General features: G+C 32.3%; 4 protein-coding genes across 5 annotated transcripts in view; 2 read left to right on the top strand and 2 right to left on the bottom strand.

The window, feature by feature from the left end:
* Positions 1-51: 51 nt before the first annotated feature.
* Positions 52-2539, bottom strand: LOC105259088 (WW domain-containing oxidoreductase). Its single transcript, XM_011270824.2, has 7 exons — positions 2354-2539; positions 2165-2229; positions 1558-1794; positions 1208-1403; positions 946-1131; positions 587-842; positions 52-364 (listed from the first exon to the last, which is right to left on the bottom strand). The coding sequence occupies exons 1-7, from the start codon at positions 2446-2448 to the stop codon at positions 173-175; spliced, it is 1227 nt and encodes a 408-aa protein (XP_011269126.1). The 5' UTR covers positions 2449-2539; the 3' UTR covers positions 52-172.
* Positions 2540-2645: 106 nt separating this feature from the next.
* On the top strand, positions 2646-4201 carry LOC105259086 (39S ribosomal protein L15, mitochondrial). The gene is made up of 5 exons (XM_011270823.3): positions 2646-2873; positions 3090-3241; positions 3335-3500; positions 3590-3749; positions 3834-4201. The coding sequence occupies exons 1-5, from the start codon at positions 2763-2765 to the stop codon at positions 4133-4135; spliced, it is 891 nt and encodes a 296-aa protein (XP_011269125.1). The 5' UTR covers positions 2646-2762; the 3' UTR covers positions 4136-4201.
* Positions 4202-4602: 401 nt separating this feature from the next.
* LOC105259085 (cytoplasmic dynein 1 light intermediate chain 1) lies at positions 4603-9333 on the top strand. 2 transcript variants are annotated; one of them, XM_011270821.2, is made up of 10 exons: positions 4603-4793; positions 4984-5057; positions 5457-5573; positions 5643-5873; positions 7100-7310; positions 7392-7580; positions 7654-7768; positions 7866-8006; positions 8653-8818; positions 8880-9333. In XM_011270821.2, the coding sequence occupies exons 1-10, from the start codon at positions 4618-4620 to the stop codon at positions 8993-8995; spliced, it is 1536 nt and encodes a 511-aa protein (XP_011269123.2). In that variant the 5' UTR covers positions 4603-4617; the 3' UTR covers positions 8996-9333. The 2 variants fall into 2 exon arrangements, with proteins under 2 accessions (XP_011269123.2, XP_011269124.2); XM_011270822.3 differs by having other exon boundaries at positions 4668-4793; positions 7866-7982.
* Positions 9334-11481: 2148 nt separating this feature from the next.
* LOC105259084 (E3 ubiquitin-protein ligase MIB1) overlaps positions 11482-17254 on the bottom strand; it is a 335556-nt gene continuing 329783 nt past the window's right edge. The window contains exons 10-15 of the mRNA XM_011270820.3: positions 15073-15292; positions 14583-14893; positions 14102-14276; positions 13411-13612; positions 12765-12922; positions 11482-12247 (exon numbers count right to left, since the gene is read on the bottom strand). Coding sequence (XP_011269122.1) covers positions 12107-12247; positions 12765-12922; positions 13411-13612; positions 14102-14276; positions 14583-14893; positions 15073-15292 — 1207 coding nt within the window. The 3' untranslated portion in view covers positions 11482-12106. The remainder of the gene's footprint in view (positions 12248-12764; positions 12923-13410; positions 13613-14101; positions 14277-14582; positions 14894-15072; positions 15293-17254) is intronic.

Genomic DNA, 17254 nt, shown 5'->3' with positions numbered 1-17254 from the left:
ATTAATTATTAATATATATTTATTTTATAAATATGTATACAAATACGTCATACAATTATTATATGATTAAAAATATTCTTTCCTGTTTTACCTTATTAAAGCAGATTGGCAGACAAATTATAGTTGTCTGTATATATATATCATTATTAAGAAATCTTTTTTTTATTCATCTTTAATTATCCCCATTTGCTTTTAAAATATCTGTTATCATGTCCTGACTAAAGGTCCACAATCGCGTGGCTAATGTAAGATTTAATGCTGCATTTGATGGTTGACAACGATAACAGTTGTTGAAATAGCCTCCTGTTACACCCTCTAACTCGGGTGCTGTAGCACAGAATACCACTGTACTGGCTGCTTGTTGCTGTAATACATTATGTGTTGTTATTCTATCTTTTTTTTTCTCATTGATTATAACAAATAAAATCAGAAGTAATATAATGATTTAATAAATTGTTAAAAAACAGGTGTAAAATATTTAAAATATAAATTTAAACAATCATATTTTTTCTTTTTCAAAATTCACCCTTTGCATTTTATATTTATTACATTTTGCGTATAAATTTATTAGAAAATTTATCCATACCATTGATTTTGTGAACGGCCGTACTAAAGCGAACAACAATCGATATAGCCACCAGTGACGCGATAAGGATGTAGACACCAAGTTACCAGGATGGCATGCAAATACGCTTACAGAGGGCCACTTTCGTGCCAGTTCCTGTGCGAATAGAATATTACAGAGCTTTGAATCGTTATATGCTCCCATCGCCCAGTATTTATACGCTGGTGGAGATAAAGTTGATTGGTGAATATCTTCTGGAGTACGTATCGATGAAAATCTGTAAATCATAAAGTATGTTCAATTACAAAGATTTTGATTTTATATTTAATTAAGATAGAATATACTGGTAGAATACCAGGTAGAATATATTGAGACATTACCGATGAGACTCACTGGAAACTACTACGATTCTAGGATTGTTGGAGCTCTGTATAGCATGTTCTAATAAAAGCGTCAAATAAAACTGCGACAAGTGATTGACTTGAAATGTCGTTTCATAACCATCTTTTGTAAGTTGATAAGGTAACCCAAACACACCAGCGTTTAATATGAGAATATGGAGAGATCTGAGAAAATGGAAAATTTCATTCTAAAGTGATTAACGATTACAATATTTTAATAATATATGTACAATGAAATTACTTAAATTTCTGCTTGAACTGCTCAAAAGCCTCTCGTACACTTCGCAGCGATGATAAGTCGATTTGTAAAGCCATACAATTTGCAGTCTCCTTTTCTTGCTGAATGCGTCTTATAGCTTCATTAGCTTTTTCTATATCTCTACAGGCTAATATCACATTGCAGCCATGTAAAGCTAATGATCTGGCTGTTTCAAATCCTGTACACAGATAGTTTTCTCTAATCAGTAAAATTGTAAGAACAATTATAACAATTATTGAACAATTATAACAATTATTGAACTATTATAACAATTATTGAACAATTGTAAGAACAATTATAACAATTATTGCATATTAGCAACTTTTGCTTACCAATGCCTGTATTCGCTCCTGTAACAAGAGCGATTTTGTTGCGTAAATCTCGGCCATGCAACACTGCCAGAGCAGTGCTACTTCCGTCAAATCTCTGTCGCACTGGCTGAGACATCTCTCTATATTCAGTAGCAAATGCTAATCGTGGATCAGTATAGGTCGTTGTACGGTTTGTATGATCAACAAACAACACTTTACCATCATCTGATATACATCTCTCCCATCCAGGGGGCAACTCTGATAAATTTTCAAATTTAGATCTGTTTTAATTACTATATTATATATTCATTAGTGTTATTTATTATTCATTAGTAATTGTGTACATTCTTAATTTCTGTGAAAAATATGATTAAATATTGTCAATTTTATCTAATATAATATAATAATCTAATATAATTTAATCTAATATAATTATTAAAATCCTAAGCAAGATTTTGCAAAATACTTTTTGTATAATTTTGTTAAAATTAGAAATATAGCTATCATGCACACTGCAAGCTGTTTTGAGAAATCCAATAAATATTGTTCAGAATTATACACATATACATTATAATAATAAACTATAAGTTACAATTGTTATGACGATCGATTGAAATCAAATACATACCTCCATCGACAATTTTCTTACGACCGGTTCTAGGATGCGTCCATTGGGTGCCTTTCGTGTAATGACTGCAACAAAATATTATAACCTTTTAAATTTCTGCAGATTCATGTTAGTATTTTTCTTATATCGTCACAAGCGATCTTTAATCCCTTTCATGCAAAAGTATTATGTCATTGGATGGGGATTTACTTCACATAATAAACATTCCCATCCAAGGTCGTCCTCTCTTCCCAGCCTGGCGGTAGCTCGTCCTCGCTATCGGAATCATTCAAAACACCCACCATTTCCTTGTTAGATTTTACATCAGCTCCCTCTTTACTTTTTTAAATTTTCTCCAGATTCCATTCTTTCATCGAAAATTTAGTTCATTCATATTTGTATATTCAATTCATCAAATGTCATTCACACATTTCACGTTTTTTGCGTGCCATTCATATATGTGATTACCCTGAATACTGTCACTTGTTACTTATTTTGGACAAACGCCGTTGATGTCACTACTGCGTGATACTTAATTTGAGGTTAAGAAAACCTGTTTGGGTCGATCAATAAATTATTTTTCTTATATCATCTGTGAAAAAGTTTACTATACATTGATATGGCTGGAAATAAGAAAGGGACAGAGTTAGCGTTATCCATTTTGAGAGTATTACCTAGATTGACATTATCAAATATTCGAGATAATCCCGGTGCGCCAAAGGGAAAAAATGTAAGTTATAATTAGAAAAATATAAAAATATAATGTAACAATTTTATGCTAGTTTTTAAAAAAGTTTAAACAAACGCATGTATATAATTAGATTGCAATATTATATTGGATTAATTTTCTATATGTTTGAATTTAAATACACTTTCAATCAAATTCTATGTCATATATATTTCACCATCATCGTTTCATTTCTTATCACTTTTTATTTTTATACAGAAACGAGGCAGAGGTCAACATGGTGGTAATAGACATGGTGCTGGACAAAAAGGTTCTGGACAGAGACAAAATTATATGCGCTTGGGATATGAAACTGGCAATACTCCTTTCTATTTGAGATTTGGTAACGAACCTTACTACAGGGGTCATCAGTAAGTTTTATGAATCTATTCATTCTATCAGATTACAAAATATACATGTTTATGTATGAAATTTCTAAAAAACAGTGCTATTCTATATTTTAGTTTGAGACGAGAATATCCACCGCTTAGTTTACATAAACTACAAATGCTTATTGATTTGAATCGGCTGGATATCACTAAACCAATTGATCTTATAACATTATTAAATACTAAATTATACCACATTAATGTAAATCATAAACATGCGGGTGTTCATTTGACAGATGAGGTAACATTTTTTAAGATTTTATCTCATTTTAAATTTTAATATTAATATTGTATGTATATTTGAGATTAATGTAAAAATTCTGCTTTAAGGGTGCACATTGTTTTAAAGCTAAAATAAATATAGAGGTACAATGGGCCAGTGAACCTGTAATTGCAGCTATTGAGAGAAATGGAGGTATAATTACAACTGCTTACTACGATGTGCACTCTCTTCATGCCATGTGTGATACAGAGCAATTTTTCAGCAAAGGTAATTTCAGAGAGAAATATTTTTTGTATAATTTAAAAAAAAAGAATTCCTTCTTTGTATGTAATGCTTATAAAATGTATTCAGGTGAACCGATACCACGTCGATTTTTACCACCGGACGATTGCCTGGAATATTATTCCAGCGCCACTACGAGAGGATACTTGGCCGATCCTGAGAAAGTCTCTCAGGAACGATTGGTGTTAGCCCAAAAGTATGGTTACGAGTTACCAAAAATCGAGGACGATCCTGATTACGAGATGTTATGCGAGCGCAAGGATCCGCGACAATTGTTTTATGGTCTGGAACCAGGATGGGTGGTCAATGTTCCTGATAAAGTAATATTGAAACCTAAAGCCGACTATCTGAAGGAGTTCTATACAAGTTAAAGTATGAGAATATAAGAATATAGTGTAAATTAATTAGATTTAATAAATGCTATTCTTATCATTCGAATAAATACAAAACTATTCCTGTTTTAAAAATATCTGATTAAAAATATAATTAAATATTATTAATATAATAGTTTAATAAATATAATACTTATATTTAGTAAAGTATTATATATATATATATATATATATATATATATATATATATTACTTATAATTAGATATGTTTAGTAATTATATTTTATATATACATAGTAATAATTTATATAATGCAATTATATTATATTTAGCAAAGTTTATTAAGATTATGTATATATAATTAATTACTAAATATAATGTTATACTTTAGTTTAGTAAATATCTTTTAACAAAACAATTGACAGAACTAATTGTTCAATTGGCATTCTTGTCAATAGAACGAATGCCTCGATAATCTCGATTAGAATCACTTTGTTTGACGGCGATTAATCGAAGTCGAAATGCAATATAATCGACTTTGCAATCGCACCACACCCGCTGCTCGCGCCCTCGCAATCGATATCCTTATTCCTGTCAAATGGATGATAATGGCAGCGACGATGGTTGACACAATGTTGCAGAGCAATGGCTTTCAGACGAAAAAGAAAGAGGACATCGAGAATAAGGATAATTTGTGGTACGTGTCGTGATATTCACGTGATGATTATCCATTTATCGAAATGCGAAACGAGAACAGCCATTCGTTTTTTTACGCTTTATTCAAGAGAGACGGTCTTCCGCTTTCCATGACACATCCTATTGTTGCGTGAGAAAAATTGAACATTTTCAATTCGCCCCTTACTCAACGTTACTCGTATGCTTTACAGGTCATCCATTTTAGCAGAAGTGCAGAATAGCAGCAACAACAAGCTACCATCAAACAAAAACGTCCTCGTTCTAGGTAAATGTCAACGAGATCCCGAGATCGGACCGATCGACCGATGGGCCGATGTAGCACGCATATTAAGTATCTATATCGCTGCTAGATGTGTGTGTCATCGACAAAAAAAATGCTACATCGCCATATTTATGCTAATTATCAGTTAGAGATAAATGAGTTTTTTCATTGTGATTTTTTTCATGTTACGTGTGATACTTTTGTCATAAAGTACTGATAGGTTATATCACATCACAGTATTCGCGTCCCTTGCGATTTATATAGACACTAATGCGTTTCAAATATTAGAAGAAAATATATTTGTTTTTTCCTTGTAAATATTATTAATAACAAATATAATATATTATTTTTGCTATGATAATTATGGAGATATATATGTATTTAATGGTATATTTTTGTTAGGTGATAATGAAAGTGGGAAGACTACACTTATAGCTAAGCTACAAGGTGTGGAGGATCCAAAGAAAGGCTCTGGATTAGAATTTGCATATATTGATGTTAGAGATGATTATCGAGACGGTTAGTGCAAAATTAATCTGATAATTAATGGAATATTTTGACAAATATCACAGTATATTATTACTTTAGATCACACAAGGCTATCTGTGTGGGTTTTGGATGGAGACCCAGGTCATGCAAATCTTTTGAGATTTGCACTGAACAAAGAGAGGTTTCCGCATACGCTTGTTATGTTAGTTGCTGCTATGACTACTCCATGGGCCATTCTTGATCAGCTTCAATCATGGGCAGCATTATTAGGCGATCATATTGACAAATTACCATTAGATAATGATACTAGGCAACGGTGCAGGCAGCTTAGTAAGTATAAAAAATCACAAGTATACATAATATCATAATATCATATAATAAAACATAATAAGAATATAATACATAATATCATATCATTGATTCAATGTTGGCTATTGTAACTATTGTTCATTGTTTTAATTATGCTTTGATACTGCTATATTTACTGTTTCAAGTTTCTTTAATCTAAAATAGGGGCAACCAAAATGCAATATGCATTTTGATATAGCAAATTATTTTAATTTTGTTATATGTAATATAACTATATATATATATACAGGGTCTACCAAAAGTGTGGAAACCCCTAAATATCTCGGAAAATATACGTTTTACAGAAAAGTGTTTCCAACAAAAGTTGTAGGGTTTAAGAAGATCTATATACTGATTCTATCAGTTTGACCTTGGATGGCGTCGTCAAGGTCAGGTCAAGGTCACATTGACTTTTTTAAATGACACCCCCTACATTTGATTGCATATTCTTATAGCTTAATTCAAGAGCTTTCCAAAACACTATAATAATGTTCATTTTTATTAAGTACTTTGCGAGTTATGAGGGTTGAAATAATTTCTTAATTTTACATAAACCATAAAATATCTAGTAAACCATTCATTTTTCGATTATCTTACCTTCATACTTTTATGTACAAAATAATGAAAGGAATCAATTGGTGTAAAGAAAACATACAGTTGTTTTTAAGAAAAAATATGGAATTGTTAATTGCAAATTACATATTTTTTCTTAGAAACAACTATGTGTTTTCTTTACACCAATTGATTCCTCTCATTAATTTGTACATAAAAGTATGAAGGTAAGATAATCGAAAAATGAATGGTTTACTAGATATTTTATGGTTTATGTAAAATTAAGAAATTATTTCAACCCTCATAACTCGCAAAGTACTTAATAAAAATGAACATTATTATAGTGTTTTGGAAAGCTCTTGAATTAAGCTATAAGAATATGCAATCAAATGTAGGGGGTGTCATTTAAAAAAGTCAATGTGACCTTGACCTGACCTTGACGACGCCATCCAAGGTCAAACTGATAGAATCAGTATATAGATCTTCTTAAACCCTACAACTTTTGTTGGAAACACTTTTCTGTAAAACGTATATTTTCCGAGATATTTCCACGAGGGGTTTCCACACTTTTGGTAGACCCTGTATATATATATATATATATATATATATATATATATATATATATATATATATATAATGTTATGCAATTTGATTAGATATTAAGAAATGGCAAGACTACACAGAACCAGGAGATGAACTAGATCCTGGGAGTCCTTTGCGACGTACCAGTCGTAATTTAGATGATGATACCACTGAGAGTTTACCTTTACCAGAGGGAGTACTTACAACCAATTTGGGCTTAGATGTTGTCGTGGTCATAACGAAAACCGATTATATGTCCACTCTAGAAAAAGAACAGGATTACAAGTGAGTATTACTTGAAGAATTCACTGCAAATTATTAGTATAAATTATATTAATCCTACATAATTTTTTTACTTCTATATAGAGATGAACACTTCGACTTTATGCAGCAATGGATCAGGCGATTTTGCTTGCAATATGGTGCGGGTCTCTTCTACACATCAGCGAAAGAGGACAAAAACTGTGATTTGCTTTATAAATATCTTACACATAGAATATATTCTTTACCGTTTAGAACACCGGCATTGGTTGTTGAAAAGGACGCAGTACTTATGTAAGCACATTCTTACATTTCCGAGACTTTCTTTTATACTTATGTATGTTAATAGACTAATAATTATTTGCAGTCCTGCTGGTTGGGATAACATGAAGAAAATTAGCATTCTACATGAAAATTTGCAATCTATGAAGGCGAACGATTACTATCGCGATGTTATTGCACAGCCAGCGATAAATCGGAAAGTATGTTATCATGTTGTTTCTTTAATATAATTCTTCTTGTTCTGATATGCAAATATAATCTTATATAATATTTAATTCAATGACATCATCGGTTTAGTGTGTTGCCAGAGAAATGGAGATTCATGCAGAGGAAGAGCAAGCTTTTCTCGCGCGACAGCAAGCTGCTCTATCCGGCTTGAAAGATCCCACTCGTTCTCCAACAACTCGGAATCAGGCAAGCCCTGGACCAATTATACAGGTTATACCATTTATAAATAGGGCATGCTCTTCATGTTGCGTGTCAAATCAAAGGTATCACAGTGTCGCTACTAATTTTCTCATTGCATTTATGAATCGTGCGAGTAATTCATTAATCTAATTTGTCACAACATTCATTACAAAATCATTGATTCTATAACTTGGTATATGTTTGTGCCAATTGTTTTGTTCATTATGCAATATAATTCATATAGTTGTTTTGCATATTCGTTTATCCATATAGACAATTCATTCAATGTTGAAAGCAGATGTATTTTTATCCTTCATGTATTATATGCCTCCTAGGAGATCCATATTGCTTAATATATCTAGTGAATTCGTTTAATGGAATGATAAAATTGCAATATATTAATATAGCGCCATCATAGCATATCAAATCAATTTTTTCATTTAACATAGTAATTTAATCCTTGCTGATACAGGATGTCGATAAGCCACATACAAGACCTCCCGACAATTAATTGTACAATGTGTTATTGTTTAATAATCCATGTAATTTCAATTTCAACTCGTGTGATTATTCCAGTTAACATTTGAAAGCATGTTCTAATCTATGTGGTATGATCTGTCGATTAAGGATATAATATGCTTCGAAAATGGACGAATATTAATATTTTTATGAATAGGTGGCGTCTCCGAACAAGAAGCTGGATCCCAAGGGTACCGGTGCGACGCCGTCCGGAGAAGGTGTCTTAGCTAATTTCTTCAATTCTCTTCTTTACAAGAAAACTGGAGTGCAGCCCGGTTCACCAGGAACGCCAGGCAACGTTGGAACGAGTCCCTTAAAACTTGGTATGTTATAATAAATTTCTTTCTGTATTAAAAATACTAAAAAGAATATTTCGTATCTTAGAGGCTACACCAGTGGACAAAGCGACAATGTGCAACGATGCAGCGGCGGAATTAGATCGTCTCACTCGGACGAAGAAAATTTCCCCACCCAATTTAAATTCGTCCTCTGAATGTTAAAGGTAACGCGCTTTTTCTTCGCGACCTATTATTGATGGAATAATCGATGCTTCGTGCTATCATTAGATAGAATTAAAACAAGAATTGAAAATTGGATTCTCTTTTATTTGTTACAATTGCGCACGTACTGTGTGATATGGAACACAATAAACGAGTATAATAATAAAAAAAAAAGATAGGTCGTGAAGAAATAAAATTTAACTCTAATCATTCTAATGGTAGTTTAACTCTGATAAAACCTCAAAGGAAATCTAAAAAAAAAGAGAGGAAAAAATAAAATACTATAATCTGTGTCACACAACTCTCTGTGACAATCTCGATTGTTGTGTTTGACTAAATATCAGACAGAGAACAACTAGCAAGTTATTAAATTAATGTAATTAAAATATTTAATATAATGATACTATCAAAATATAGGCTTTACGCACATACCCCAGCGCCTGGTCATAGTAAATTATTTAGCAATCGTCCTTCGTACATATACGTGAAAAGCGTGTTCGCTATATCCATATACGAATGCACATTTTTTTTGTCTCTTTGTAAGCGAATACTTTTATTACGTGTTTCGTACTGGATCATTTTCTTGCACGAGATAGTCTCCAGAATGACTCGCCACTGCATTCGGTCTAATTTTTGCGACATAAGTGCCGTTAGCGCTGCGAATGTGTTGTGCGAATGCGTGAGATAGTCTTTTATACGAATTGTTCATAAAATACGCGAGATCTTCTAAGAGAAGACGCAGTGCAGTCTTCATATTTAGGAATAGCTAATGGTACGCGACTGGAATGGATGTTCATATCGCGCGTGTAAATTCGATAATTTCTTTGTAGATTTTAAACTGTGTGAGTATCTTACTCAACTCACGCAACAAATGAACAGAAATCTGTACATTCAGTTATCAATATATATAAATGTGGCTATATGTATATGAAATTTAAATTCTCGAAGAAAATAAATAATTTTTCGTATATATATTGTCTCTTATACTCATTTCAGCTAGAGTGATCATTTATTATACAAGTCTAGTTACAAGTTCATTATGTGATATTTAATAAGGTATTTTATATAGCAAGTTTACAAAATTTCTTTATTTTGTAGGTGGGATACATTAAAGCGATTAATAATACGTATTACTATTTTATTCTATCGGACATATTTGCGATATAATTTAAATTGTCACATTTTTATTTATGGTATCGTATAATTCGCATTACGACGATGAATGTCGATATCTAAATAAAATTCAAGAAAGATAGCAGTAAAATATATAGAAATACTATCAACACAGGAATGATCTGCGAGTCCGAATAATTCTACTTTATATATATTATATATATTATATATATATATATATATATATATATATATATATATTTTATATATTTGATACATATAAGCAATTTTAAAGATTGAATTAATCACAAAATAATTGAACATAAATTTGAAATCAAATGGAATAAACTGTCCACTTTCATTATTCAAACTCGGAAGAGATGCATAAACAAAAACACTACTATTACATGAAATATATACAAGAAATACATAATTAAAATTGTCATAAAAGGGAAAATAGGATAGATAATCGCGCCTTTATAATGTATAATGACATAAATGCACATCGCTTCATAATTAATACATAATGATAATGTATAGTTGTGCAATAAAATATTATTCATTTCGCTAATGATGCACACTTTCAAGAGTCTAATAATGAGTTTATTTGGTTGTATATTAGTGCATACTAATGCTCTTAAAGGTTGTAGTATACAAATTTACACTAGCATAAATAACTGATATAAATAAAATAATTAATTCTCTGAGTTATTATTATCATTTGTATCAAATAATAATAATAATTTATTGTTCAATAATTTATTGTTATTAATAAAGTTAAAGTTATTAATAATAGTTAATTATTTTATTATTTCAATTATACTATTGTAAATTCATATGTACGACACTCTTTAATATGCATTAGTGTGCACTAGTGCATCCAACTGAATTCGCTATAAAAACTAATATTTTTGGCAGACCTTTAATAAAGTTTGATCTATAAATTCACATAACATATATATATATATATATATATATATATATATATATATATATATTATAAAGTTAATATAAAAGAGATTTATGCCGTAAATGTAATTAATATAAATTTTATATCGCTTAATTCTATATCATTTAACATAATTATTACTTAAAAAAATAATTTAAAATAATAAATTTTTAAATTAAAAAATATAATTAAAAAGAAGCTTTTTGTATCATCCTATCTACATCAATCAATGTATTGAATCAAAAACATTTTTTTACCGATTTATGTAATATATAGATAACATATCACATATCAGGAAATTGTAATATTTTTTAATAAACGCTTTTAATTATAATCCTCATACGATTTATATCAAAAGATAAAATAATTCACAAATATGATATTTTTTATTTATTAATTTTAACAATTTCTACATGGGAATTATTCTCAAGATGGATATAAAGACATATTAATCCTATATTAATAATAAATATTCGGAAGAACTCTCTTATGTCTACTGGATTTTTTTTGCAATTTTTATTTATGCAGAAAAACAATGCTAATAAATGATAAATAAAAAGCTCTGTATAAAACATATTGGAAATATGTTACATTCATGTATTAATAACTATACGGCTACATATATGAAACACAACTTTAACAGCGTAATATATCATTTATCATGCAACAAGTTTTTCTTTTTACTAGGAATATGAATATTAAATAATATAATAAGTGTGCGTACACTATATGTACGAGCTCGTTTATCAATATCGGATTATATTTTATTTATGAATTATTGCTCGAAGATCATAATTCCAGCATATATATTGTTTTTCAGTTTTATGCAACTGAATCATGTCTTTTCAAAACAATATATCGTTCTATCAATTCAACCTGACATATCTTGTTTAATAATCTTGTTAAAAATAAACGTCAGAAGAAACTAGACAGTTTTTTCTCTCGCGAAATGTTGCAGATAATCGTAAATTATATAATTCGTCTATTGAATTGTGATAGCCCCAGGAAAATTCCAGTGCGCAATGCGATCGGTGACAGTCTTTTTATTTTTAGTAGAGCAGAATGCGCTTGTCAACCGCCTTGCGACATATTGGACACTCCGACATACGATCGCCGCACATTTGGCAGGTGCCATGTCCGCACAGGAAGATCATGTTTTTTAGACGATCCAAGCAAACTGGACACATAGTCTGCAACAATAAAACAAGCGGACTCTCGCGACTTATCGTCTCTGATATTTCCATCTAAATTCTACTTCTAATATGAACAAATTATTTTATGATTCAAGCTCTATGCTCCTTTCTAATACAAATTTCCAAGATTCTTTTAATTAGAATTATTTTAGAATCGATTTTTTCTTAACGAAAATAAAATTTTATATCTCTATTTTATTATATTTTTGTAATGTTAAATATCTTTTTTTAATTTTTTATTATAGTCCATTTGAATGAAAGATAAATCTTTTTAGTTAATCTAATATTGTAGCATTTTCTGTAATTGGCAAAATATAAATTAAACAGAATGATAGATTGAAATTATTGTGCGACAAAAAAGCTTGGAATTTTCGAGAAAACATATATTCCGGTTTTTCGAGAACGAATGATAATTGTACAGAGCACAGTTCCGACTTCTTCCTTCGGCACAAACGAAATTATTCGTTTCATTAAAGCGGCGCATAACGAAGCGAGACGCAGAGGGGACACGTACCTGCTCCTTGATGTCCTGCAATTGCTGCTGTAGTTTTTGTATGTCGCTGTGGGAAGTATCTCGGCTGCCGTTGTTCATTAGGAGAGCTTCCCCAGCCACGGTGTTGTTCGAGGGCGTCGGCTCCTCCTCGGGATCTGCCTTGACTTCAGATATCGTTCCTTCGTAATGTAACAATTAATTTTTTTAAAACAAATTTGCAAAAGTTACACGCTGCTCTTATTCATTACAATTCATATTTTTATTCGCGATGTATAATATTTAATGTTATTATATCAAATGTTATTATATAAAATTAAAAAGAGCAAATTAACAAATAATTAATTATGTATGTGACATAGATGTCGAGCAATTTGCATTATAAAATGTTGACAACAGAAAAATATAAGAGAAAAATAATATATGTATTAGATATATATGTCTATCTCAACTATAAAACTAAAAGATCATTTTGATTATTATATTTTAAAAGTGAGATCTTTAATCTTTCTAATTCATTCTCGGATCTATATGAGCTAGATAGATAAATCGAGGTGAGCTATCTAATCGCTACTACGTTCTACATATGGGAACAGTTTGATATATTCAGTGCGATTAGATAGGTCGAGGCGAGATATCAAGCGCGCTCTATGCAAAGTGGACGTTATACCTGAGGCGTTGCAGCCCTTTACGTAAGTGACATCACCTCCACCACCGCAGCAAACCGAGAGTGGTACCATGTGCTGTATCTGGGCCCGGCATTGCACGCACTTCTTCATCAGGGCCGCGCAGCCTTCGCAGGCGCACATGTGTCCGCACGGATGGAACAGCATGCCCGCCTTGCGATCCGAGCACACCACGCATTCTTCGATCTGGAAACAAATGTTCATTATTACGCGAGGGCGTGAATGGAACTCGCCTAGAATTGCGAGATCTATTTCAGAATAGAATCGAACTATCCGGTCAACTATTATTATTATCTATCCAAAGAGAAATTAACACGGCGTGTTAAATTACATCGATGTAAAGAGCGTAATTTATGATACGATTAAAATATTGATTGGCGCTATAGAAGATTTTGATTTAAATTATTAGAAAAAGGTGTGTCTTCGCGTAAAACATGTAAGACTGGCGTATAAAAATGAAATCGATTTTTCCCACAAATCCTCGAAAATAAAGAAACTTGGAATTATAATATATTATTGGCAATATTATTATTGAGATAAAATTTAAAATAAATAATAAAAATAATAAAATTTAAAAATCGAATACTAATTTAAAATGTTGATTATTGTTAAGAATAAGATGTCAACGGTATAAGTTACGGATAATAATGTGTAACAATATTAGTAATATTTTACCTTTACTCGGGAAAGAACATTTTCACGGCAAATAAGACATTTTTTCACTCTCGGTGCACAAGCATTGCAGCAAGCCACGTGTCCACATGGAGTGAATAACATTTCCCGTTTGCCATCAGAACATACTAAACATTCGTCGATTGCTGCCGATGGAGTAACAATCTCGATGTCATGTCTGAAAAAGAGAAAAGTCGCATTCTAATGAATATTATATTTAGAAATACAAAGAGATATATACGAAATAATTGTATAAAAAATTGCCTAGAACCTAGAACTTAACTAGATCGAATTTGCAGGAAATATAGCAAACTCGCGTTTGATTTCTCACGATTAAAAAATCCTTTGCTCCTATATATGTATCAAATTAAACTTGCAAAATTTTTATAAATATCAGTAATTGAGCACCTACATTTGGTGTAAAGCTTAAGAAATTAAAAAAAGCCAGATATTAAAAGATCAAAGAGCGCTGATCGATACTAACGACTCCTTGTCTTTGTGGCAGGTAGTGAGGGTCTTGCAGAGATTGGGATCTGGACAAAGGTCTAAGGGTGTTTGACCCTTCTTGTTCTTTAGCTCCAGGTCGGCACCGTGCGCTGCCAGGAAGCACGCGATGAAGGAACTGCTCTTCTTGTCTTGACCCTGAGTGCCTAGACCCATCAATAGTCGTCCAACGTCCTGCACATCCTGCAGCTGTCGCAATTGCGATAGCGTGTGATGTCTAAGGGCCTCGTGTAAAGGCGTGTCCCCATCTTTATCGGCAACATTCAGATTCGCACCTTCGCGAACCAATAACTACGATTGGACAAATCATATCGCAAATTAACTGTCGACTCTTCTTCAAAGAGGGAGAGATTTTTTTTATTATCCTATTAGATATTGATTCCTAGATTGTTTTTATTTTTGTCATTATAGAAAATTAATAAATATTATGAGAGAGTCAAACAATCTTCACACGGAAGTGAAGGACGCACCCGGACAATCTGAGTGTGCTGTCGTTCGACAGCCAAATGCAAAGCAGTCTGCAGGTTCACATTCTGCAGGTCTAGATCGGCTTTTCCGGCGCGTGCCAATTGCTCGGCAACTTCCACATGATTGTTGAGGGCAGCCAAATGAAGTGCCGTGTAACCATCATCTTTCTTCTCGTCGACGATCCAGGGACGCGGCAGTTTCGACAGCAGAACTCGCATCGCACTGAAACCGGCCGAAAAGCAAGATATTAAGGCAAAGAGCCGCGATTGCATTTTGCAAGCGGAAAATTCATTTTCGCTACGCTTGCAAAGTATTTCAGTACCAATTATTTTATAACGAATTGCCCTAATTAATTTTCCACCTTCTCTTTTTCCTTTTCTCTTTTCACATTTATAAAACGTTCTACGTGTAAAGATATACATGTTTCTATTTTTTACAAGATATTTTGTCTTATATGTGATTATCTTATTTTTATATATAATATACATTTAATTATCTTTTCTTTCCTAGCGAATTCAAGATTTTAATTTCTTTTCTTATTATTTATTAGTTATTTATATATTTTATATACTTGGTTATATATTTGTTTTACATGACAATTATTTCGCTAGAATACAATAATTAAATTTATCATTAATTATAATAGATTTTATATTATTATTGTTATATAATTATAAACAAAAAATTTTATTTCCACCCCCTTTTGTGTTATTAGTATAACATAGGGAGACACAATCCTGAATTTCCTTGTTAGGTGATCTGCTTCCGTGTATCTCGCGCGTATTTCTAACTACTCGTCGCGGCAGGGACCCCATGGTGAGGTGGCGCGAGAGACGGGGACAGCTGTTCCTCGACGGGGCCCCTCCGTCAAGGGGATTTCTTCGAGGCGGTAGCCGCTGCTGGGGCATGACGGACACGCATATGTTTCGTCACATATGTGACGGCTGCATATGTTCGAAGCGTCTCGCACAAACGGCTTTGGGAGGCCTTTTCTATCTTTTAGAAAAGTGTCTCGCCAATTATGCCACGATACTTTCGCAGAATCTATTAATCAGGGACACGCTCGCGGAAATTTCGACAATTAATTTCACTTGATTTCTGTTTCGTAAAATACAAATAATAATTAACAGCAAGTTCGCAGCGACTTGAAAAGGAAAAATGTGTCTTTTGGTGAAATGAAACTTTCGCGATATAAATAAAATCACACATAATGTACCGAAAAAGAGAGAAAGAAAACCTAGTGACACATGAATCTTAATTTAACCGAAAAAATTGCGATTAATAATTCTAACGAGTAATAATTTTACTATCTTAACGATGAGTAACGATCTGTGAAAAAATTACCGTTTGCATATCAAGTGCGGTATAATGTATGCGCGCGGTGTCATACGGGAGTAATTGATGTTTGCGTTAAATTTGCATCGCCGTTATAAGCGTCGCCCGCGTTCCGCGGGAGGTCATCAAATTTTTACGACGCGTAAGCGGCGTCGTTTTTCATTAACGCGGTCTAAGGGACACGCGTTTTGCATCCAAGTGCGATCGCCGTAGCATTCCGTTGCCGCGACAGCAGTAGCAGCGGCAGGCGCGGCCCGCCGACTCCACCTTGTCATGAATATGCAAACGGCCGCAAATGTTACCGTTACCGCGTTAATAACTATAAATCGATTACTTTGCCAATTATGTCCAGCTACTATACTCGCGCATCGGCGCCGCGCGTGCGATTTTATTACGTCATTAATCGGACCCGCAATTTCATTTCGCTAGCTCGTTGCTCCGTTCTTTTTACCTCTGCCTTAATTCTCTCGGCTTGCGAAATAATTGCGATCAAAACGAATGGAATAATGCGGCGAATTAAAATCCCTTATCTCACCGGCACTGTTTACAGCAATTAAAAAAGATAAAAAAGATGACTTATATTATATACATGTATAAATAATAATAATAATAAAATAAATATTATATATATGTTGAGCTTACATAATTTTCCATTCTTGTAATGCGTAATTATTTCCTGAGATGAGAAAATAAAGATGTATATGTATATATTAAACTTTCTTTTCTCTCTTGTCTAAATTAAGTATGGTAGCCAGTATCTTTTTAGTAAAAAAAAGACTTGTGTTTTCTGATTAAAAAATCTTGACGTAACTAGAGAAAATTTATCGTCTGCTTTTTGAATTTTCGCGT

The sequence above is a fragment of the Camponotus floridanus genome, unplaced genomic scaffold (assembly GCF_003227725.1).
Source record: "Camponotus floridanus strain SB8 unplaced genomic scaffold, Cflo_v7.5 scaffold12, whole genome shotgun sequence".
In the NCBI taxonomy this organism is placed as follows: Eukaryota; Metazoa; Arthropoda; class Insecta; order Hymenoptera; family Formicidae; genus Camponotus; species Camponotus floridanus.
Note: the sequence above shows the minus strand (reverse complement) of the source record. Positions and strands in the feature narration are given on the sequence as shown.

Bases quoted from the DNA above. Each gene is read 5' to 3' on its own strand.
- LOC105259088 (XM_011270824.2), bottom strand. From the start codon at position 2,448: ATGGTGGGTGTTTTGAATGATTCCGATAGCGAGGACGAGCTACCGCCA. The intron at 1,132-1,207 runs GTAATTTCATTG...CCATTTTCTCAG, and splicing joins CAGTTCAAGCAGAAATTTAA to ATCTCTCCATATTCTCATAT. The intron at 843-945 runs GTAATGTCTCAA...TATGATTTACAG, and splicing joins GTTTCCAGTGAGTCTCATCG to ATTTTCATCGATACGTACTC.
- LOC105259086 (XM_011270823.3), top strand. From the start codon at position 2,763: ATGGCTGGAAATAAGAAAGGGACAGAGTTAGCGTTATCCATTTTGAGA. The intron at 3,242-3,334 runs GTAAGTTTTATG...TCTATATTTTAG, and splicing joins CCTTACTACAGGGGTCATCA to TTTGAGACGAGAATATCCAC. The intron at 3,750-3,833 runs GTAATTTCAGAG...AAATGTATTCAG, and splicing joins AGAGCAATTTTTCAGCAAAG to GTGAACCGATACCACGTCGA.
- LOC105259085 (XM_011270821.2), top strand. From the start codon at position 4,618: ATGCAATATAATCGACTTTGCAATCGCACCACACCCGCTGCTCGCGCC. The intron at 7,769-7,865 runs GTATGTTATCAT...TCATCGGTTTAG, and splicing joins AGCCAGCGATAAATCGGAAA to TGTGTTGCCAGAGAAATGGA. The intron at 8,007-8,652 runs GTTATACCATTT...TTTTATGAATAG, and splicing joins GCCCTGGACCAATTATACAG to GTGGCGTCTCCGAACAAGAA.